Source organism: Centruroides vittatus, unplaced genomic scaffold (assembly GCF_030686945.1).
Source record: "Centruroides vittatus isolate TY-2023 unplaced genomic scaffold, ASM3068694v2 contig_546, whole genome shotgun sequence".
Taxonomy (NCBI): domain Eukaryota; kingdom Metazoa; phylum Arthropoda; class Arachnida; order Scorpiones; family Buthidae; genus Centruroides; species Centruroides vittatus.
This window is the reverse complement of record NW_027122322.1, coordinates 1,201,411-1,226,915: the sequence shown is the minus strand read 5'-3', so window position 1 is coordinate 1,226,915 and position 25,505 is coordinate 1,201,411. Positions and strand designations below refer to the sequence as shown.

The window sequence follows — 25,505 nt, the reverse complement described above, 5'->3', positions numbered from 1 at the left end:
GGTGTTCTTTGTCGAAAACCAGTCTCTTCCGCCTTTTAGGTGATGTTTTCTCACGTTGCAACGTAAATAATGATGAGCCAAACTGCATAGGCGGCTGTTTTGCACGGAGGAGTGAACATTTCTATTTTAAGTCGAAATTTTCCGAAGGGAAAACAAAGAATACCGTAATACTATTAAGCTAATTGTTGGAGGAAATAAACTATTATTATTAAAGTTATTTATAAGAATAATGCCACAATCACAATGCTCTCTGTCCAAACAATAATCCTTATTAACATTCGAAATTGGAACCGAACTATCGTGAACTTCTACAACTATTAATTACTTTTTTAATTATAATAAAACTAACTAGAATCTTTTTGGCATTAGCAGTAGTTAAATCGGTTCGGTAACACGTATATATAAGACAAGAGGTAACTAAAGAGCACAAATTAAGGATGACGCAAGCGAGTGTAGGTGGTCATCCATCTAAACGCTAGTTTGAAGTGTAGACATCATCACAAAGTACACTTCACCTTCGAACCGACCCGGCCTCTTCTCCATCACACTAGACTAGGACTTCTTTTTTTCCTATTTTGTCGAAAAATATAATCATATAATTTGTGGGTATTTAAAATGACAAAATTATCCCTTGTCATGTTATAGATAAAGTAATCTTCTAAGTATAAACTGGTTTCCATCTGACAGTCGACCCGACCCTACTTCCGACCTTTGAACTAGAATGGGTGGCTGGGTCATTGTGTGTAGTCATCAGAGCAGCAAAAAGCACTTAATATGGGCGTTGATAATTTTGATTCCCTTTGTTGGTTCATCTTAAAAAGTTCTGCAGCTCATAATCTTCTTAATGCACTCTATGGATTCTTTTTTTTTCGTATAGGTTGTACGAGTTATCAACTGTAACATTGTCTCCGTTACGAATGATCCATTGCTAGTCACACACACACAAAAAAAATGCCTCTATTAATCATTTTAACTTTTATGGAGCGCGATGCCTTACATATCTTTGGACATATTTCTTTTTTATTCTTCATATCCGTGTTCCCGACCATGATTTGCCGAATCATTAGATATAAAATTATCAAAAAACGATCTGAGAATGAGTTGTCTTACAATATCTGGGAGATCTTTTCCGCTTTATCATCCACCGCTGCGCCCAGTCAAAGAACGAAAATTTATGGACTGCCTCGATTTAAATGGATTGTGTCCGGGAAGGGACAGTGAGAAGCTGGTCCCAATACAATTTTACCCCTCGAGACCCTTCCCTTTAATTCCCCCCTCGGGAAAGACTAGAAGAATTCCCAGGAACCGACTGCATTTTTATACGCCGTACAAGGGGGTGTAGTAGAAAAAAAAGGAAAAATTCTGCGTGTATTTACATACATATTAATGCATATAAACGGAGCTTTCGTCTGTGTAAATGTAGTTTTATATACGCCTATTTACTTCTCATTAATGGATATGCCATAAAGGAACTCTGTTAGAACAATAAAGGACAAGTTTAGAACAAAAGAAAATTTTTATTTCGGCAACCTCGTGACTACCGAATTCAAAAACTGTTGTCACTCCATTTATTAGAGTATCGAGAAACTAGTTCTGTAAAGAATCGAGCAATTAATCTCCTTAAAACATCGAACAATACCTATCACTAACATCAACTGATGAGGAAGATATATATAAGGTATATTAACACACACGCCGCAAAAACAAGGAAAAAAATAAAACAAAATTCGCACGCAAATCGCTCGGAAATATGTCAAGTATTGTTGCAACAACTTTTTTCCAACGTTATTAAATATCAGAATCCTTTTACCATTGGAAAACAGATAAAGTAGGACAGACAAAGTTTCGTGCACTCTTCGAAGATATACTGCATAAACAGGAAAATTTTGACTTACGAAAAGGATATAGATTACACAACTTCTACAGACGTATCTGATAAAGAAATCAACTTTATCCGTACAGAACGGGGTACAGAATTAGAGATTTAAAGTTACAAAGGAACTAATTAAGTATCGATCTTCGTTAAATTCGCCTACGGTTTCGATACGTTCGAATTAACACGACTCTGTCCGTAATCTGTTATAAATAAACTGGCTCTTCCGGAAGTCTAAATTGAACATTAAAAAAAGAAAAAAAAAACAGGAAGTTGTAGAAACATTTATGGCTCGACTACATTCGGTAAATAGTTAATCGATATAGTGTATGTCCTCCTTCGACGGTAGCGCTCCGAGTGGAAAAAGAACGAATTACGGGGCTTCAAAAAATTTTGGACACGGGTAAAGTCCGTCCCGGTGCTTTAACAAGGACGGGATGTGCTGACGGAGGGGTGGAAAGGGTAGAAAAATCAAATTTCCAGAGGTTTAAATGATAAATTAATAACGGTAGATTAGCATTAATTAAGCGTTTAATTGTTTCCGATCGTAGGTGATGAGAAAATTTTAGCAAGCGATAAATGGGGGAGAAAGGCCGCAGAGGCGTAATTAAGATGCCTTAACAAGTTTCGACACACCGGATAACCTGTATATAAAGTGGCATTATTCTTGGAAATCGAAATTCTAGGAAAAAAAAATGGAGGATAATGCGGGAAATTCATCGGGGAATATATGCAATCACGCCAAGTAGATAAAAATTTCTCGACCGGATCGTAATAATTCAATCAAGACGGTAAAATTCGACGTCACGGTTACAGGAGCAAATTTATCAAAAATGTCATGTAATATAAAAGACTGGCGCGATCGGGACAAATACAATAGTAATAGTAATTAAGTTCAAGGTCCCCCTGTAATCGTAATAACGTTATCAGAAGAGAACAAACAGAACGTCTCGGGGTCTTATATCATAAAACCGTGGCACAAATTGGGTTTAATATTTGCAGGTTGCCCGCCGTTTTATACGAGATTAGAAAGGAGATTGGGTCGGCCCCTCCCTCTTCTAAGTTCTATACTTTATGTATATTTATAAAGCTAAAGTCGGTCGAGGAGGGAAGTAAAACCAGAATTTGACACTTACCCGCCACCAAAGACTTGTAGTAGCCGGAATCTTTCCTTTCTATTCTCTCGGCCATCTTAACGCCACACAGTTAAGCCTAATACGGGGAGGGCACGTGTGCACCACAAACAAACAAAAGCTCCCTACTACACGTACACCACAGATTCCAGCACATTACCACTGCCAGCCATACTCATTGCCGATACTCTACAACGGATCCATACGCTGTGACGTCACAATCAATGATGTTGGTGGTAGAGCCGCGCCGTCTGACATCCGACGTCGTTCCTCCATGCTTTTCTGCCAAGATCCGCCGTGACGTCAATCCCGTGTCCGTTCGTGATACAACGCCATGTGCGAGTGCAGGTAGAGAGGTCCGACCAGGTGAGGCTCGGCCGTTCGATCGGGCTCATTCTACAGCCAACACCCCTGATGCACGAGTGAGATAGACCGTTTCTATACCTCGCTTCTGTCCACTTAGAACAGGTAACTTGTGCGAGTCGATCTGGATTGTTGCGTTTAATGCCACCAGAAATATTACCCCCTCTCTCTAAATAAGTTTAATTACACAACCGACCACATTCCTCCTGGCCTCGAAAACCTACCCCCCGATGAAAATACATTTAATTAAGTAAATCGGCACCGTTTACCCAGTTAAAAATAGGCATTTTCTTTAATAATCCCACTTATTTTTTACCCCTTTCTACCTCTACCTTTTTTCTAGTCTTTATATCGAGTGATTTAACGTAATTGCTTCCTTTAATCCGTTACGAGATCGTAAATTATACACAAAAAAGGGCATTAAAATTTCTAATAACTCCCTCAAAATACTGCCAAATAACAAAGGTCATCGAACGTGTTAGCGTAGGTCTTACCTATTCCATCAAAACAAACTACGTAACACCGGTGACATCATAATATAAATAATTAAGCAATGTCACAGTTACTGACCCAACCCGATGACTTTTTTTTTAAGTGTAAGGGACGTTTTCATTGGCTTAGAACGGTGACGAAATTAAACCGATGGACAAATTTGATTCGATCAATTTCTCATTTGGATTGTGGAGGGATGTCGGAAAATATTGATCTGTGCCCATCTGATCCACGATTAAAGATTTAAGATAGTGTTTTTAATTGGATTCGCTTTTAAATGTCACGTTAGAAGATGCTTTCGTCGATCGAACGTGTCCCACTTCTCATCAAAAGAATTATGAAATGTGGGTCACACGCACTTCTTGTGATAAAAGCGAATGATTTTTTTTCTCCCTCCCTCTTGGAAAGTTATGTGACTCTTAAAGCACTTGCAAGGTCATTGCGAACTTTGATCTTTTCGCTATAGGTTATTGTTATAAACGTACTACGGATGGTTAAGTGTTTATAAACGCAACCAGCTACCTCAATCGACACAAAAATAACATTTACTCGTCGTAAAATTTATTATTTTTCCAGATAAATTTTTATATTTTTCCTCTGATAAAATGAAATTATCCATAACCTCTTTAAATTCTTCCCACGAACCAACAACAGGATATCTTTTTTTCTTCTCCTCCTCCTCCTCCTCCTCTTCATCTTATACGTTTTTTATATAAATTTTATCCAAATAAATAATCATTTTTTTGTCTAGAAGTTATAATTTAAATAAGCTTATTCTTCCTGTTAAAATAATAAGATCTTATATGCAAATGATTGTAATTTTAGAAAGATCCTAAACAGGATGTTATGCCATTGACGTAAAGCGGAAATATCACGTGACGCAATTATTAATGTAGAAATTTGAAGGTTTAAAAAATCTTTAAAGGTAATATATATATATAAATGTAAAATGTATTCAATGCAGCAATAACATTTATCCAAAGATGCAAAGTAAGTCTGGTTTGACTAGAGCTAAACCCCAGTGAACCGTAGCATTTTGTAGCACCGGTTATGTGTCCATAAAACATGTTTAACGCTTTCCACCCCGCTACAACAACAGGAGAGCTGTTAGTAGCAATATTATTGCACTCGGACTCATTCTCTACCTTTAAACTGCTATAATATACACAGTATAATCTTATGAATTCCACCCTCTTGATAGATCTATTCGACTTTTTTTTTTTTTTTTTTTTACGAAAGAGCAAATGGCGGGATATTAAAGACAATTTTCTAGTAACATTTTGACTTATTTTTATAAGAGAAAATGGGGGGAAAAGCCAGAAAATGATTGTGAATTTGGGGAATATTGGAGAACCGAAAGAGCTGATGGTCATTTTGTACATTCTCTGGTAGTTTAAGAAAATGACTTTTCTGGTTATACATGTTTCGTAGAAACGAACAAGTTTGATAACAATCCTTTTTTGGACAAGTTGAAGAACCTTATCGATAAAAGAAAAACTTGGATACAAAGAAGAAAAGTGTATTTATTTAACATGTAAAAATCCTTTATTCTCTTTTAACCTATCAATTAACGTTAGATTGAGTATGAACGGGTGTGGCCGAGGGGAGTTTAAGAAGCTACACCACACAAACAAATCGTAAAAAATTAATTAAAATTTTAAATTTAAGTACGGAATTTTTGCTGTTTTAAAACATTTCCTTATTCTAAAAACGTTTGTGTTAATAAAATATAAGCGGTTCGTGCGTTGGCTCCTATTAAACGTAACACTTCACTACACGCGGTGTATATAGTCAAACCTTCCTATACAGCTCCACCCCCATACAACGCCAACTGGCAAGCGGATCTTCCTCCTAAATATTAAATAGATAATGCTTCGACCTTTATAAATTACTAAATGCGCGATTTTGTGTTGCAAAGGGCATTATCAACACCAAAAAAAACCACGACTTTCGAACCCTTAAACTTCAATGTCCTTCGATTTCGTGGCGTTATATCGAGGTTAGAGGCCGTATATTCAGTGGATTCTTGATGTAATGTCTTCGTGTCCTTGCTATTCTTTGTGTATAAGGGTATATTTATAAAAGTGGCTATATTACACGGGTATAATAAATCACAATTGTAAATATAATAAGGTTCTTAATTATCTGACGTGTAATGGAGTTATAACACTGCAAGATCCATTATGTTAAATCAATAGGGTCGAACTTACGATGAGAAAACAGCTACACGTGACTATAAAGATAAATAATGTAACTAACGTCTAGTTGATATATTTATACCTTTAATAGGTAGACTGTTATGTGTAATATTTTCAAAAAGATACAGCTAATGATTTTATTTATGAACTAATACGATTAGTCTGTAATATAACTATCATTCATAGATTTTTACGAGGTATATTTTTATTATTATTATTTTTTTTTTTTTTGTTATGTCTTTGTTTAGTATGACCTTTCGTTGGTCGAGTGGCAACTGCCAGGTTATGACATATCTGGTGACACTGAGTCGCGATTTTAATAGTCATTTTCCCTCCGTCCTAACCGTAAATAGGTCTTAACGTGTTTTTTATACATGAGCGGTCTTAATTATACATTGTTTATCAAGGTCTACTGCAAAATTTTGTGCAAAAATTATAATCATTTTGTATTTGTATAAACGTAAACTTTAAAGTTTTTTTTGTTTTTTTTTTTTGTCGAATTCGTTAAATCGAATAACTTCTTTAAAATAGTGTGTAAAAAAATGTTTCTAAGTATGAAAAAAATGCCAGGATTTTTACACTTTCTGAGGATGAAAAATGCATTTTTTACACTTTCTAAAGAGGAAAAAGTGCATTTCTGCACTTTATAAAGGGGAAAAATGCATTTCTGCACTTTCTAAAGAGGAAAAATGCATTTCTGCACTTTCTAAAGAGGAAAAAATACATTTCTGCACGTTATAAAGAGGAAAAATGCATTTCTGCACTTTCTAAAGAAGAAAAAATACATTTCTGCACGTTATAAAGAGGAAAAATGCATTTCTGCACTTTCTAAAGAAGAAAAAATACATTTCTGCACGTTATAAAGAGGAAAAATGCATTTCTGCACTTTCTAAAGAAGAAAAAATACATTTCTGCACGTTATAAAGAGGAAAAATGCATTTCTGCACTTTCTAAAGAGGAAAAAATACATTTCTGCACGTTATAAAGAGGAAAAATGCATTTCTGCACTATCTGAAAATGAAAAGATGCATTTTTATTTATACTAAAATTGGAACAAAAATGTATTTTTATAAATTTCGAAAAAGAAATCTTTAAAGTCAAAAATAATCTATAGTTTCAAGTTAATAGATTTATAATAAATCAACATTAGAAAAATCAATTTAATAATTGCTAGCAAAAATAAAAGAAAACTGTTTTTTTCTTTGCTTTTTTCTTCCTTCCATTTTCCTTCGGGATATAAATTTTGTAGAAGACAAAATTGCACTTCCTTATTCTTTCTTTAATCATCTTTAGAGTAATAAACTATGTATAATGTTTACACGGCTTCAATTTTGGAAACAGATATGAAGTTTTTATAGATACCATTACCATATCATCTGAATGCTCTCGTTCTGGATGACTTTATAAATCTTCTGTTGCTTCGTGAACAGCTAATGACATTCATAATTAATGAGAGAAACCTTCTTCTTTTTACTATATGTGAGTAATCTGTAGAAAAATTAAAATAACTTGTTACATTAACAATTCTCTGAATGTACGGAACGAATTTTTAAGATGGATAAATGAAGAAAAAACACGCTGAAAAATTAATTAAAAGGTAAAAGAATACGTAAATTATTATACAGATTAAAATTATTTCTTATTTATTATTTCTTTCGTCAAATAAGAACACGTGGCTGGATACAACTGCCTGTTTAATGTAAGAAAACCTCTTAATTCTCTCGTTCTGGTCGACTAAAAGTCCATCTGTCGCTTGGTGAATAAATCAATTATATTTCAAATTAACTGGTTCCTATAAACAATTTTTTTTAATTATAATTAAAAAAAACAGAAAATTTATCAAATTTCGATATAGCGCTTTCCTATGTAGCGCCACCCTTATATAACGCCAATCAATGCTACCAAATGGGTTTTCCACGTAACTATTTGCTATCTCTGAATTATGTCGACCCCAAGAAAAGACCATTTTTATCACCAAACATCGAACTCGTGTATCGATCTCATTATTTTAGGTACATTTCATTGTTTCGGATTCTTCGATTTAGTGTCAATGGCTGTATTTGATTGTTCTTCGTAAATTATAATAATTTTCGTAATTATTTTACACGTAAAATTAGCGTAGAAGCAGCTTATAAATTTACACAACAACGTAACTGTTTAACAAAGTATTATATTGTTAAGCAAATGCGCAATTCTCTAACTAATCCAATCGGAATATATTGATAAGGCTTTTGCACATAATCAAGATGTGTCCTGCAGTTACGGCATCAGATACGGGGGAAAGCTTGTTTCACGCAATTACCACATAACACACACAAGGAGATTTCTACCCGACCTCATACTCCGTCATCTGGTTAATGCGATTGACAAAACCTATTTTTCGATTGGGAAGACCTCCAGAGAATCCAAATGTCATAATACTATTTGAAAATTTGATAGGGATGTATCGCAAGGAGATAAAATCACTAATCCCTCCCCTAAAATTGGGCTTAAAACATTACATTTTCCCATTATAATCGCTTCTTACACCCCCCCTAAACAGGCGCTTTGTAAATTTAATATTATTTGGCTTGAAATTTTAACAAAAAAACTAAAATATTGTTTTATTTATGTATTAAATCTTTTCGTGAGAATTGAATTCGCGAGGCCTTTACATTCTCACGAGCCTCGCGCTTAAAGGGGGTTAAAAGGACCCGCGCTTGAAAAGGCCCCATACGTGGGCCTCCGCAAAAAATTCTTCAGGGGGCGAGGCTTGGAAACAAATAGTTATATCAATAATTTGTCGAGGCCCCAAGGTATAAGAGACCTTTCTTGTTATCTAATAATAACATATTTAAAGCGTGAGGCCATAAGCCCTGTTAGAGTGAGGTCTTAAGCTGTAGTTAAATCGCGTTATAAACGAACACGGCTTTCCCAATTTTTTACGAATTTCCCTAAAATATAAATTTGATATTTTAATATTGATATCAGCAGAATATTTACTTGATAAATGGACAATATTTTTACATAAAAAGTCTATTAGCGTCAATTTTTTACGTTGAAACTAATGAACGATTACAAATATTCTGGAAGAAACGAACGAAAATTAGAAGGTGATATCTTGATATTTCTTTGAAATGTAAAGCTTTTTCTGAATGGTTATCTTTTAGTCGTGTCTTGTGTCATCTATTCGTCACCGACACGTGACGTGCAGGCAAAGGATGCTGCACAGATATCGACTGACAGCTTCTGATTGCCTTGGCAGTGTCCTTCCTCATCTTTCTTTTATATTGATGTCACTATTAGCATTTCGGTTGCGAAACTTTTCTACTTCTTTATTTATCAAAAAAGCATTAGTTTTTTAGATTGCTTAAAGCTTAAAAATTGATCAGTTTTTATAGTTTTTTCTAAAATCCGAAAATCCTTCAAAAATCCTGAAGTCCTTCAAACGTATCCTGAAGATCCTCGCATTGCTCCACGCCATAATTTCACTTCAAACGTCTTATTATTAAATATTATACATTTTAAAGTGAATATCTATTAAAATATTTAATTATTTAATTATTTTTTTATTAAAATATTTTTATTTATTTACTTATTTATTAATTTCTTTAAATCTAAGCATTTTTAATGATTTAAAAGCTTATTTTTTCGTATATTTTATAAAAAATAAAGAATTTTTTCTGTTAATTTATAGAGTATTTAATATAAAATGTATGGAGTTTATTATTATTATTAGGCCTATATATCTTTTTTAATAGAAGGAAAAAGGATTTGTTATCTAAGTCTCATTCATTTCTACAAATTTTAGAGATCCTTCACTTCGAACTAATTAAGTTTAAAAGAGATTTATTAATGCCTTACCGTGACAAAAGACTTAAGATTTCTAATTATAATATAACAGAAAAGAGGAAATTACACGATCAAAGAGCATTTTGGAACCAATCCAAAATATAATTTTGAGAATAATTTTGGTTTTGATGGATTTATTTGTCATAAAAAGAGCGAAGAATTGATAATGGAGCGGGTGATTACGGCGAGAATAAGGTAGAATTTAAGCTCACGGAGACCCCAAATTATATAAGAGGCCCTAAATAGTAGCACCTCCGCACTAAATAATGATACATTTAAAAGATTAATTAATAAAACTGTTTTATTTACCTTAAATAGAGTGTAAAGAAGCGATCGAAAATTGCATTACGCGCGCTTATTCTCCGCCATTTTTTTTCCCCGGTGTTTATAAATTTTAAATAAATAAATAATTTCTTAATAAATTCTTCTGGTATTTATGTAAAATTTTCAATTGGAATAAAGTATAATTTTTACGCATAATTTGTTTTAATATCAATAAAAAGAGGAACGCTTACAAAAATAATATCAAAAGAATTTCTTAAACATTCGTTAAATTATACATTTAATCGTAGTTTAAGCAAGAATTTCAAATATTTTTAAATCTTCCAATTAGAAAAAAGTAGAGAAAAATATATTAAGAAGAAAATTAATCATTGCGAATCAAAATTTAAGTTCATTGGCACATCCAACAAGATACTTTTCAATGACATCTTCAACATGGATAGGCTGAAAAATTAAAAAAATAATAATAATAATTAAATTTTAATTGCCTTATGTAATTGTTATTAGAATAAGCTCGATTAATTCTTAAATTTCTTGCCTTCTTTTCCACATCATATATTTATTCCTCATTATTTTTTTATAAATGTCCATGGATGATGACGTTGATAATTTTAATTCCTGTTCCTCTTTCTGTTTAAAATATTCCATTTTTCTTTGAGGATTAATTCCGTTGAATTTACTAAAATCTATAAAGAAAAACACTTATATGTAAATTTTTAATGAGAAAATGTGTTTTTTTTTTTTGCATACTCCGAGGGTAGAAAAGTGCATTTTTTTTTACACATTTTGAGGGTAGAAAAGTTATTTTTACACACTCTGATAATAAAAAAATGTGTTTTACACGTTCGAATCAATTAATAATCAATATTTTTACGACTTTAAATCAATTACTTCGATCGATCAAGCTTCTCTTCCATTCGTCATCCAATTGCATTTGAGTGGTGTTGATATAGATATACATGTAGCATACCGGACTGTGTTTCAAAGGTATCACTTTGTGAAATTCTCCAACTGGCATCTGAAAAAAAAGAATTATTTATTTATTTATTTACATCACGGATTTTAAATGCAGGGGAAAAAATGACTAAAAAGGAAAAAAATTCGAACAATAATATATCCTACTTGTAATATATCTGACTCAGTAAGATAGACTTTGTTTCCATCTGGGAATTCCACAGCTACTTCACCTTTAAGAATTTGTAGAGTTGTATTACCTAAATCTTCTTCCACGTAATTTATTAAATAGAAACCTTAAAAAAATATATTCAAAAAATTATTTTGAAAACAGAATTTCAATTGTGTTTTCATTTATTTATTTATTTAAAATGCGTAAAGTACGAAGGAACGTAGGGGGAGGAAAAATCGTTTATATTGTGTTCTTGCCTGGAAAATCCGCCACAAAAACTACATCCAAATATTCAGATTGATCGAACAGATGATTTTCCGTTTCAATTAATTTATTCCTCCAGTCGGAAAGCTCAGTTAAGAGCGGAAGAACCCAAGTAACTTCACGAAAAGGGGACCAATCGGCTCTCAAAATATCGACCGTTGGATCGTATATCCTTAAAAAAAAAACAGAAGAAATAATAATAAAACGATGTATTTTTTCAGTTTTTTTAATGGGTAATAAATCACACCTCTGCGTAAATCTTCCATTCAGAGACATCCAAACATCGATATACATCTCGATATCCGAGATGTTGTACAATTGATGTATGCGTTGTTGTATGCAATTAGCAAATTGCTTGACCATGTCCGCGTGTCTCGGCCATCTCCAGCTGTCAGTCCACGCCTGAAAGAATACAGAATAAATACAGAAATAGCCAACCAAGTAGCACCATCTCACGTTCGAAAAACGAACTATTAGTAATATCTAACCTCCGGATCGATGTACAGGTAGTCATTTGTTTTCCTATTGATTACGGTTATCTTCGTATGGACGAATTTCCAATTATGTATCATCATATCCCAGGAGTAACCGTAAAGTCCTTGAGTCCACGTGTTATATCCTTTAGTTAACCAATGGGAATAAGGCAAAAATCCTTGAATTAGAAAAAATAAGCAAACTCCACCCGTCGCTATCCTATGCCGAAATTTTATTTTGAAATTTTGCTTCGTCTTCTTATTGTTCTTGGCGCACTTTTCTGGTGTTGTTTTCTGTAAAAATGGCGCAGATTTTACGCGGAAATGGATTAGTGTATACGGGATTTTACTCTCTTCCTTACCTCATTTAAAGCATAGATGCAGTGTCGGTTGCAATTTGGGAGTTGTTTATGTAGTGTTATATACTTAAACCATTGGGGCATTTTATCCAAAAATGTTTTCGGCCAATCACACGGATAGAAAATGGGTATGGAAGCCATCATCATGTAAGGAAACATTCCTAGAAATTACAAGTAATTACGTTTTACGACGTCGTTTCGGCACGTAAAATTATATTTTTTTTTACTATAAAATTTTACGTTTAACGATTATAATTACCTATTTGAAAGATCTGCGAGTTCATTAAATTAAAAGTGAGACAGAAAATCAGTCCTAAAGGACGGCTTTGATCGAAGAAAAGAAAAAATCCAATAGTCAGATCAAATATAAATCCTCCCCAATGTACAATAAATTTATCGATTTGATCTTCTGTTAAAACAAATCTTGAAAATAAATAAAATAAAGTAAAATATTGGATTGTTTTTATATTTTTTACAAGAAAATAATTTTATAAATGTTCTTACTTGAATACATTAAATACCCAATGGGTGGATAAATAAGGCATGGAGTGCCCTTGGACCCAATCTTTATCCAATTTTTTCAATCCGGCGATAAAATATACCAAAAAAATCTAAAATATTTAGCGAATTTTATTACAAAAATATCGAATAATTATTATTAGAAATTCAAGGAGACGAAAATTCTAATTTTCGGCAGATGTTAAGGCTAAATGTCGTGATTCGTTTATAATTAATCATCCTCACGTAATGTTTACAACGTGAATTTTAAGATAAATTATTACACAATTTTAATTTCAAAATACATAAGAAAGTTTCTCCTACCAACCATTTTTACTGTTAATTAATTATAATTATAGCCCTACCTGCCCTCTTAGCAGTGTGTAATTCCATAATGGGACGTGAGTATGATTGTGTTTAACGTTCCACCAACCGTCAAAACTCCTAAGGGAAAAAATTATTATGTAATTACGAATTATCTTACTATTTTTTTCCTTTATTTTAAATAAATAATATATAATTATTCACCAGAATTTGTTAGCATCGCTAAGAAATAAAAGAAATCCCAACCATCCGTAGAGATACGAGTGATTATTCCATCGAGTCTTATCCAAGAGGAATAAATACCAGTACGGTATCAAAAATAGAAGGCAACTTAATTTATAGAAGGCTCCAATCATAATCCCAAATGCTCCTATGTAAAGAAATAAGAATTTTTAATTAAAACCTCATCCGGTAAAGTGTAAGCATTGCCTGTGAAACTCCTTTTCAATTTGGGTTTAGTAAAGAGTACCACACCAGAGTGCAGCTTGCTTCAGGCAGAAATCGAACCCCAAACCTCCCCGATAGAAGCTTCAATTTCGTACCCTCGAGGTAACAGAATTATTAATAAACTTTACTTCGTACAAATATTTTGACAAATGGAAATATATATATATATATATATACCACTTTAGATAGCATTTAGGTGCCCATTTACCTGTTAGCATGAGTAAATAGACCATGCACATCCATTCTAATGGTAAAGGAAAGATGGAATCGAACATTGGAAATCGACATTTCAATGGATCACCCCATCTCGAATCTGCAATGGCCAAACCTCGTTCGTCTGGAATGTCCAAAATCATTACGATTCCTGGAATATTTACAACAATTTATTATAAAATTCTTCTTTACTATAATTACATACAGTTTAAGTCTATTATTAAGCACCATTTAAACTATTTTTTAATATAAATTACATTAGTAAAACTAATTAAAAAATTTAATTTAAAGAGAGAATCTGTAATTTATTTTTATACGGTTTAAATTAAATTTCTTTTTTCCAAATTAACACTCCATCCCTATAAATCTATAGACTTTTGTATGGAAATATTATCATATAAATTCCATAATGTCCACTTCTATAATTATATTTATATTAAAGATAAATCAAGTTAAAAATAAAAGAAGAAAACTTTTAAAATATTCATCTTTTTTTTATTACAAATGGTTCAAAGTACCCGATTTAGTTCCAGAAAAACTTAACAATATGCCGGGTTCCAAGCTTGAGTATGTTAAGAAACAAAGTTAAAATTGATAAAATTTAAAAAGAATATTAAAATTTATGAGATAAAATATCAATGAGAAGCGGAAAAGAAAGATATAAGATAGTGAAAAATTGATAAACTTACCGAAAAAGATTCTCATTACCGCTAAACTGGAAGGATCACAAGGACGATTTAACAAGCGGGTTATGTTAGAAAATGAGTTCAAATCCGATAAAGTGAATCCAAAATATTTCATCATTTTTTCCCTCATCCTTCGACTTAAAAAAGGAAGAAAAAATAAGACCGAACACCTCAGGCACATTTACTTTACCTCCCTTCTACTGTTTTTTTCCCGATTCACTGGGATTTATTTGTAGTAATTCGAGTCGAAAATAATTAAGTCTGGCGCCAATAATCTTTCACGAGATGCGGAGGAGTAACACCATCAAATATATTTATTTTTCTTAAAAAATATAATGAAATTTATTTAAAAAAATAATAATAATAAATGAAATTACTAATAATTTTACTTACCTTTTAAGTTAATTTGTAAGAGTTTTTTCTCCCCCCGAAATTCAAAAATTGGCTGAACTATCTTGAGGGTGGGCAAGTAATGGCAATTCTTTATTCTGTTTGATCTCGGATGTTGTCGTCATGGTAACAGGTAATCGCCAGGTGTCGCCTACGATCCCATTAAGAGATGTAGGAACGATTGTTTTGCCATTGGATATAATAAGGCATCATCCATCATCCATAACGAACAATAATAAAATGCTACATCTTTTTATTTTATTTTCCTCCCCTCAATTATTTAAAAATCACCCGAAAAAACTTCTCGAGAAACTTTTTTTTTTAAATCTCTTTCAATTTCTACGATATTTTCGACTTAAATTTTAATAATAATTTACAACCAAAATATTCCATCCGGAATTATGTATTATAATCAATTGTATTGGAGCAATTTCAACAAATATTTTTAATTAGAAAATTCTTAAAATTCTTTAATTTTATTTTAAGATTGAATATTATTATTATTATTATTATTATTATTATATCTCCGGGATTGTTTCGGCAATTTAAATATATAAAATAATTTCATATCGGTTTGCATTAATTAAATTTCATTAAGAAATTTATAAATATTTTAATAATCCGATCAAAAACGATGGAATTTTTCTTTTATTTCTGTGTTTTTCTCCGTAGTTGTTCCTCTGTTTTCTTGCCAATGGACTTTTCCACCCCGTCATGTGACCGGTTGGGTGATAAACAAGTAGGCTAGGTTAGCTTGTACATTAATCCCATTTAAGCTTCTTTACTGCGGCTGTTGCATCTAATCTCCTTCTCTATTTTTAAATATTTCCACTTTTGTCTTCTAATTTTAACAGGCTCTAATTCGAAAATCTACTTTGCAAGGAGATAATTTTCTATACAAATTCGAAATTTCACGTGTTGGATTCTTCTAGCAAATTATACAGGATTAAGATCATCGTGTTAATTTTATACGTAGGAAAAAAGTAAAAGATTGTCATAAAGTTCTTTGTTTTTTTAAAAAAAATTTAATCTTCGCCCATTAAAATGGAAATTACTTGTTGAAATTTGCTCAAATGGATGCTATTTTTGATAAGTGATTCAATTGGGTTCATTTGGTTTTTTTAGAAAGTAATTCCACTTTTAAAAAAGTAATCTGGATTTAAACTTAAATTTATATAAATTTTTAGGGAATTATATCACAAACTTACTTTATTTTAGGAAATATATCGTTTAAAAGTCGCAGGTTCTCTGCCAATTTTATGTTAAACATTAAATTCGATGAGGCCTTTCCGAAAAGGCCCTTTAGAAAGTAGTTAGAATGACTCTTAAATAATTTAGAATATTTTAATTAATAATAAAAATCCCTTTTTGTTGAAAAGATTATGTTAATATCGTTTGCAAAGAGATAACGAAGATTTTTCTTACTGCAAATCGAGAGATTCTATTTAAAATTCGTTAAAATATAATCACTTTAACGTATAACTGAAAAAAAATAAATTCATAAAATAATCAGAGAAAAACTTAAAATTATTAAAATAATTCGAAAAAAAAAAAAATGGTTATTTCGTTTCCTAGCTGCAAGAGTCCATCTTGCTTTCTTGTTATTCCTTAAATTAAGTTAACCAGAGCCATAGTTTTTGGGAAAGAATTCGAGGAAGACATTGGCCCGATGTATTGTAGAAATATCGCTTACATAAATAAATGAGTAACTTGACAATCTCAAACTGAATTAGACTAGTAGACAGGATGTAGGCGACTAAAGATGTCATTTCATCCTCTTTGATGACCATTCCGGAACAAAAGAAATAATTTATTGCTAGCAAGCAAAGCCACTAGAATTTCTATATAACATATAATCGAAGAACGAGACTAGAATTGAATCTATTCTTCTATCGGTTGCAATTTATTCGAGCCGTTGATTAAACTGGTCTAAAAAGTAGTTCAATGGATCTATTCGAAAAGTGAGAACTTATAATAAAACTGATTAAAATATATCTATTTTTAAAAAATAAATTAGTAAAAATATTCTTTAAACTTTAAATTAAATATCACCGGAGTAGAGCAATGGCACAATTGGGACGTCCCCCAGTGGCTCATTACCTTATGAGCAAAAAGGGCAATTGCCCGAGGTCCCTCACCAATAGGGGCTCCCAAACCAATCTTTTATAAACTCATTGTTATAGCAAGAATACCGAAATCTAAATTTGGGAACCCTAGGTTACCGATGTGGTGCAGGCGCAGGGTGCCAGTGCACCCTGCGCCTGAACCACATGGCATTAAAAACGAAAGAAGATCCCGGAAAATTTCCCCGAAATTCCCCAAACAAAAATGTTTGAAGTCAACCCTCTAATTCACACTTGTCTGGGCCCCCATGAATCTATAACCAGCCACTGACGTCCCCTAAAAGAATTTGAAAAAAAAAAGGAAAAAGAGCGCTTACTTTTTTTTTATATTGTAAATTTTATAATAAAACACTGACAAAAATTCCTTTCCCTTTTGAGTTTCCGATTGCGACATTATAATAATGGACGGAAGAACGATCCGCCAAGGGGAAAGTGCCTCTCGAAAAGACTTTCTATGGGAACTGGCAGCTTTTCAATTGTTAGACAGGTGAAGAAAACACAGAAAAACTACACGAAGACAGCCAGTTGGTCAGTACCGAACCTGCAACTAGTATTCAGTGGTTTTATCCATTCGACCCGAGGTAGGTAATACCGTAAGAAATTGTCGATACAACTTGATGAAAATCTCAAATCTGAGCCAAATTCTTCGTCTAATTTATATGTTTATCAATATATATATTTGAGTTATACAGGATTTAGCGTTTAATCTATTATCTAGGCTTAGTAAATCATAATAAGCAAGAATAATATTTATGAAATTTAAGAAATTATGTATACTTTTACTTACTAGAACTTGTTTCAATTGCATTTTCTTAGGCCTACGTTTTTAATTACAAAGTATTGTATTTACATAATATTCAGGATATTTCTGAAATATTTCCACATGAAAAAATGTGAAAATTATTTTCCTTAAAATCAATCATTGAATTTTTGAAGTGAATAATTAATTAATAACTTTATCAAAAGTAATTTATTTATTGCACACAAAGTTAAAATATTGTCATTTATATATACGATTTTCATAGTTAATTTTCCTCTAGAATAGTTCAAGAAGCAGTCAAGTAGAAACATGCATTTCTTCTCTCGCCAAACATTAGCTCTCTCTCGATTATCCGAAATAAGGGTAGTCGAGATGGCGATTAAAATAATTTCTCTGGAAAATAATACACGATGATGATGAAATATTGATAGAGTACATGCCGAGACACTTCATATAAAAAGTGCTCTTGTGCAGATCCATAGTCGTACTCCCGTACACAAGGGCACCTATGTAGGAGTCTCCTTTGTATAAAGCGCTCTTGTATAAAGCGTTCTGTGTAGAAAGAGCTCCTGTATAGAAGTGCTCTTATGTAGAAATAAAAAATATTCTCATAGACTGAATTCTTTACAAACAATTTTTCTAGAAATTTTGCATGGAGTTGTTCTTTTGGATATTCATTTAAATATACATATAGATCAATGGCGCGTTATCCTATGGTAAAAAAGGGGAATTGCCTAGGGCCCCCACCAACAGGTGGCCCAAACCAATCTTTTATAAGAAAATATTTTCCCCGAAGAAAAATGCCTGAAGTCAGCACTGTACTAATTTAAATTCGCCTGGCCCCATGAAGCTATAACTCGTCACTGATACAGATAACATTATATGTATATACAGTCCTACGGATGTAGGCTGTATATAATTAAACTTGCTGTATAAACTATACATATACAGTTTATACAGTAGGATGCTGTTGCCATCAGAGACTTTCCTCCTGTAGATTTACTTCTGTAGTATTATTTTTATAAAATCTATTTTAAAAAGTTATAAAAAGTTCTTGCAACTATATAAATTATATATTCGACTGTATAAATAAGAGCTGTGAGTAGATAATTACTGTTTACGACAGAGACTCCAGTACAAGCGCAAATTTATGTAAATAAAACGGGAAAGTCCCAGTAAAAAAATTCTTCGTGCCTAATACAACAAAATAATGATAATAATAAATTATAATAAATATTTATTTAACAGCTAACAAGTAAATTTATCAAGTAAACATTGATATTTACTGCGATTTTTTAAGGTATTTATTTGATCAGAAAATTAATATCCGCAGATTTTCGCTGGCAAATAAAATTGGTCAAGGTTGTGTAATTGCAAATAATCTAATAAATTATCTATAATAATATAATTTTATTACGGTGTCAGACGGTAAACAACGGGATTAAAGGGTAGATAAAATGGGTCACGGAACACCCAAATAAATAATTATAATATCGCCAGAATAGTTTTAAAAATTTCATGTTTCTATTCAAAAAAAAATATATATATATATATATCCTAAATAATGCAGAAAAAATTGCCAAATTTAAATTTTGTGTTTTTAAATTTCGAAAATTTGTATCAAATCTATAAAATTAGACATGTTTAGGGTGGTCCTGTTAACTGTAAAAAATACCTGATATTTTTATAGGGTATTTTCACCAATTTTATAAAACATTGTTCTATGCTCAATTTCGATTTGTATGTTAATGTATTGTACCTATACACATAAAATATAGGTATTAACTGACATTATGGCCACTCTTTATATAATTTAATTGCTATTCAATTTTTATCACAGAAATAAACAAACTTAATTTTAAATAATAATAAAATTTATGTCAAAGATTATGTATGAAGTTATCTTTATATGTTGTATTATTACACAATTTAATAGCCATAATTTAGATTAATATAAACGGATGTTTCAGGTACTTAAAAAATATTTTATCACATTTAAGTACATGATTAAGTTTAATTCATTGCATTATGAGATCATCATCATCATCATCATCATCATCATCATCATCATCCTTTTATAGGTCATAAAGGCTTGTTAAGGCCTTTATAAGTTGAGGTTAAATATAATTATTATATTTCATTATGTCATTAATTTATAAATTTTATAAAATATAGAAATTTATTTATTTACATATTAAAATTTTTCAATTAAAATGCAAAAACTCTGATAACATATAATAGTAACTTTTATTGTCAATCACAGTCATTTGTTTTTGTCTTTTTTTTTTCACACACACCAAGGGCAAATAAATACAAGATTATACAAATCTGTGTGGCACAAAATTGGGTAAAGGATGGTTTAAAAAAAATAATAATAAATCACACACACATACATACATGTACATATTGAAATTTTTTACACTTTTTTTAAAGGAATTTTTCAGTTATCTGAGTGCCATCCAGCACTATTCTTTAACAATGAACTATCCATTAACATATAATACTTTGTGCATCGGTGCTTTAGTGCTCTTCTAGATTTATTGGAGTGAAATATTGTTTCGAGAATACCAATTCTAACCTTCTACTGAAATTTACCTACTTTAAACATCATGTAATTTTTTTTTTTACACCAAAAAATGTATTGCTTCTATAGTATTTTCCAGCTTAATTTTTATTAATTATTATTTTCAATTAAACATTACTATGATTGTCAAAAATCCAATTAACTATCACAATGTAAGGAAATAGAATCAAAATTTTTTAATTACAACAATTTTTTTCATAAAATTAAACTCTTTTTTTTTACTAATAAAACATCATCATCATCAATCATTAATTTTTAACATTAACATCTCTCTTACAGCATGGAGGATCTAACTATGACACAGATAACTGGAGTGTAAAGATTGGTTCTTGATACATTACAATAACTGGAGATTAAGACACTGTGCAGAATATCACAAAAGACAATATTCTGAAGAAATATTCATCGCTGTTATCAACATGTGCACCACTTTGTTGTTTTCTTATAGAAGTAAACTGTACAATGGTAAAAATTTAAGTGTACCAAATGTAACCTATAGAAATCATGTACATATCTACAAGTATTTAAACAAATTATAATATATATATTTTTTTTATTATTTTGTACAGTTCTCTTTATATAGAGAGAATTATTCTACAGATTCATAATCTTAGTCATGAATGTGCTGACAGTTTCCAATGGAACTGGATATTTTACCAGTAAATTTGGTAGCCATTGTGTTTACAAATCCAACTAGAAAAAGCAGATTGGCAATAAAATTAAATATTGTACTAAATACAGAAAAATCTATGTACAATTTTTATAAATCTACTTTTTCGTATGTGTGTGTATATATATATATATTTTATTTTTATTTTGAATTTTTGAAAAAACAAAATGAGTAATCGCGAAAAATCACAATAAATTAGTTTATGTGATCATTATTCTTGGCAAAAAATATGGGCATTCTATACAAATGTACGTGATAAAAGTTAAGATAATTTTTTTTTTTTAAGTGCATCGATTGAATCTTGCATCATTTATTATTATTATAATTATTAATTATTATTATTCTTTTAAAATCACAGGTGAACTGTACAAATAAACTTCTTAAAATCTTTTTTTTTTTAAATACATATAATCTGCATTTTAAAGATAATACAGCACAACCATTGCTTTATAAGGCATATTCTCTTAAAGATATAATATTTCACGCCTAGAATCGGACATGATGCTTTCTCCAGATGCTTATTTATTTATGTATTTATTTTTTTTTTTGTAGTGTTGTCGACCACACGAACTCAAACTATTCTGTGATGAGTAATGCCAGAGCAGAGCCTCAACATCTCCATGCTCCAGGGCATTCTTCGTTAACTGGTGACCATCCAGTTAACAAGAAAGAAGCTGATACCAAGAAGTCATCCATTATTTAAGTCACACTTCCCTGCAAGGAAAAAAAATACGTTGTAAATTAAATTATTATAACCTTTTTTTTATCTTTTATTTTATATAAAATAGCAGTAAATTAAATACATTTATTTAATTAAGATTAAGTATTAATTATCTTTTAACTAGAAAAAAATTGCGAATGAATTTGCACATAAATTACGTAAAAGTTGGACTAGATGCTAAATCTCCAATTGATTATTGATATTTAAACAAGAAAAATAAATCAACTTTATTTAAAAGAATCTATCGATCTAAGAAGAGACATTTTTGATTCAAACAGAACCCCAAACCAAATGATAAGATAAGCTTCTGTAATCTTAATAGGATCTGACCGGATACAGCAAAAGACCATTCAAGTATTACGTCAGCGGTTTATGAGGAGATGGATTCGTTTGCATCTGGGTCCTGTTCCATAAAAATTACAAGCTACAAGACTTGTAATACTTGTAGCTCGTAGCTTTTAATACAATACATTTTATAACTTGTAACAACAAGAGTTTTATGCAACAGGGCCCCGACCACTGCCGACAGTTGAGGAGGGTGGGCGAGTCTTTGATGATGTAAGACTGCATCCGTTGTTTATTTTTCTTCCTAGTCATCAAAACATTGTCTGAAAATAATTCCTGTGTATTTGTGAATGGTTTAAACTTCTGGCCGATGACATAATCGGGGGTGGGTGCCTCGATGATGGGGAGGGGGATCTAAAAAGGAAAAGTTTTTTGCTTATTGGGGGATCGTTCAAGTATTAATTTGGAAGTTTTATTTCTTATTAGTAACAATCCTACAGACAGATAAGATTAGTGAATACGCCAACGTTATTTTTATTGGCATAAAGAAGCATGTTTTCAATTTACGATTTGTCAGATTTGAGCACGAAAAAAAGGAAAACAAAATGATTAATCGGTTATTGTAAGGAAATTAAGCAGAGAAAAGAATCGTTCGTACTTATTAATAAGCATTAAATGATTATAACAGGTGTAGTTGTTAACAATAAACATCAGTCTGTAGTTAGATCTACTAATCTATCAGCGACAAGACGTGGAATATTTCAAGTAAACAATTATTTAAACCGAAACCACTGAAAGATAAGAGTTTAATATTCATAATTCAAAACACAAATTCCTAATTGGACACAAATATATTCAGTTTTTATGATGAAATAACAATCTAAACTCATCTAACAGAGAACGATATCATATTTTTATTATACTGTACTTTGAAAAGTTGGCTATTTCTTCTATACAGTACTTTATCCATATCTTACGTAAAAAATTTACAGGCAAATTTATAATTTACAAATAAAAACTTGAAAAGTCTTCAATAGGGCATCTTAAAGATTATGATTGAATTTGTTGCAATCCCTTTAGCTGATAACTTATTTCTCATAACGATATCCACTGTTATGTGCCGCTGTATAACATTTTGGCATTTGAACATCGCCTGTTAAACAGTCAAGCTACGTTTATCCTCTCGATAGATTTCCCTTAGGGAAGAAGATGGAGAATTTACCCAACCCCTTTCCCCAATGGGAAAGGGAATTAAATAGAAATCAATTCGTTATATCCACGCACCCGGGTAGTCACAACACCAATTGGGTTATTGCACCTGCTATCTACTGTCACGGGCGTATTATACAAGACTACAGTATATAATCCACCTGTCACATTTATCAGATCAGTGAAGTACAGCCTAACTTTAATGAGATATCGGATTCTCTCTCTATTATTTAACTGTTGGCAGTTTGTTTTCAAATATTTATACTTTACTGTAATCTATATTTCACACGCTAAAAATTTTAATAAACATCTATTTATTTGTTCATTATCCATTTAAAATTTTCTAACCCAAAACTTTGAATTATAAGGATTTTTTTTATGTAGAATTTTTTCACTCAAAGCCAAATTCATGTTAGTTATTTTGAGCAGAAACAGATGAGACGGAGCAAACCATAAAAGTCATTAAAAAATTTGTAAATAAAATTAGATAAAGACATTTTTGAAATTTAATGTTATGCTCAAATGAGAGCAGACAGACCTATGACCTATTTTACTGATTAGAGAACTATAACCAAATTAACTGAATTAATTTGTGATTAAAAGAGAATCTAATTAAAAATGAAAATCGAAAGTTCGAAATCAATTGCTTAAATTAAAAGGAAAATATAATATAATAATGAAAAAAAAGTTAATTCTTTTGTATAACATCTGACAAAGTTTTATTGAAAGAGCCACAACAACATCTAATCCAATTAATTACTAATTTAATAAAATTAGTGTTTTCTAAGCTCTAGAGGTAAAGCATAAAGATTTAAGAAATTTAAGACACTGTCCATGTTAACAATTATAAGTATAAACACAGTAGAGAATTATGCAGTCTTATTTTATTTAATTTTAAATAATCAAAAGCATGCTAAGTAATAAGTATTATATGCATAAAAATTAAAATTAAGAATAAACGTTATTTCGTATATCTACGACAAATTTCCAATGCCACGGTTAATTATTTCGGCTATAATTTCTCAAAAAACAAAGGAACGTAACTGCATGAATGTCACAGTAAAGTGAGTATGGTAATACTGGAGTTAAAAATGTTCAAGTGTACTTTACTAAAGATATTCATGACTAAAATTGAGAATTCTATTAAATTATACTTTCGTTTAGATAAGAACTGAATGCCTATATACAGGAATGGTGTCCTCCACTGGCTGATCCAAAAATCTTTAGAGGAGATGCAGGAAGAAAACAATATACTGTATATATATTATAAAATACTACTTGAGGTAGCCCGGCTTTCCTCGGGAAAATTGTATTTTAAATTAAAAATAAAAGCACACGTGCAAATTTTAAGCTTCAAAGATTTTAGCAAATACAGAGACAAAATAAAGCTTCCTTATAAACATTATTGGTACTTTCTTGCACTTTAATTTGCATATATGAAAGGCCGAAGAAGTACAGTAATATATTATCGACGAATTAATATTATAATATCATATAATATCATGGAATTAATATTATAATATCATACCCCAGAAGGGAGGTGCACCTGAGCACCCTCCAAATCCACTGTTGGTATCTGCTATTATTTTTACTGCATATTGGCCTTCATACCAGTTACTAAAAGGTACTATTTTCAAGGATGATATTGTTCTGAGTTTATTTTTTCGTCTAACATAAGTCACATCGCTTTTTATCTCAAATTCCATTGTTGTGAAATTATAATGATGCAACGTATTACGGAAAACCTAGCAAAAACAATAACAACTATTGAAATTTTGGCCTAATTAAATCTAAAAATGAATGCAGACATAACAAGACAATGGAATGTCAAGGTTTTGGGATTTTGACATTTCGAAGCTTAAGCAATTCGGCATTTGTAATATCACAGCAGATCTGTCTATAAAATATAATTAAACTGAACGAAAAGTTTAGTTACAATAAAGAAATTGATAAATCATTCTAATACTCATTAATATCGTGATGAAAATTAGTAGTTGTTACAAGTATTTTTAAAAGAAAGGAAGGAAAACAAAAACTGATTGGTTTATAATTAATTACTTGAAGCACTTAAATTATTTTATGTACTGTACTTATATTTCAATTGACTCATAAGTAAAGAAAGTTGCAAAACTCTTCAACCAGAAACTATCTAATCCAAAACACAGGGCCCCTGAGAAGGGGAGGTGAAGATTTTTCATGGA

At 31.1% G+C, this 25,505-nt stretch overlaps 3 protein-coding genes across 11 annotated transcripts in view; all 3 read right to left on the bottom strand.

Moving 5' to 3' along the window:
* Liprin-gamma (liprin protein kazrin) overlaps nt 1-3,563 on the bottom strand; it is a 34,612-nt gene extending 31,049 nt beyond the window's left edge. For all 3 annotated transcript variants that reach the window (XM_067274315.1, XM_067274316.1, XM_067274317.1), the window contains exon 1: nt 3,010-3,563. In XM_067274315.1, the coding sequence (XP_067130416.1) occupies nt 3,010-3,064 (55 nt within the window). In that variant the 5' untranslated portion in view covers nt 3,065-3,563. The remainder of the gene's footprint in view (nt 1-3,009) is intronic.
* Nucleotides 3,564-10,540: 6,977 nt separating this feature from the next.
* On the bottom strand, nt 10,541-14,692 carry GC (gamma-glutamyl carboxylase). Its single transcript, XM_067274268.1, has 14 exons — nt 14,566-14,692; nt 13,872-14,027; nt 13,421-13,586; nt 13,258-13,336; nt 12,899-13,005; nt 12,654-12,817; nt 12,386-12,555; nt 12,051-12,329; nt 11,810-11,964; nt 11,556-11,734; nt 11,295-11,422; nt 11,064-11,190; nt 10,711-10,858; nt 10,541-10,616 (listed from the first exon to the last, which is right to left on the bottom strand). Exons 1-14 carry the CDS (start codon nt 14,690-14,692, stop codon nt 10,541-10,543), a joined length of 2,061 nt encoding a protein of 686 aa, XP_067130369.1.
* Nucleotides 14,693-20,063: 5,371 nt separating this feature from the next.
* The window catches only part of LOC136978590 (pleckstrin homology domain-containing family G member 5-like), a 102,757-nt gene continuing 97,315 nt past the window's right edge, over nt 20,064-25,505 (bottom strand). For all 7 annotated transcript variants that reach the window (XM_067274325.1, XM_067274323.1, XM_067274328.1 and 4 more), the window contains one exon: nt 20,064-21,803. In XM_067274325.1, coding sequence (XP_067130426.1) covers nt 21,794-21,803 — 10 coding nt within the window. In that variant the 3' untranslated portion in view covers nt 20,064-21,793. The remainder of the gene's footprint in view (nt 21,804-25,505) is intronic.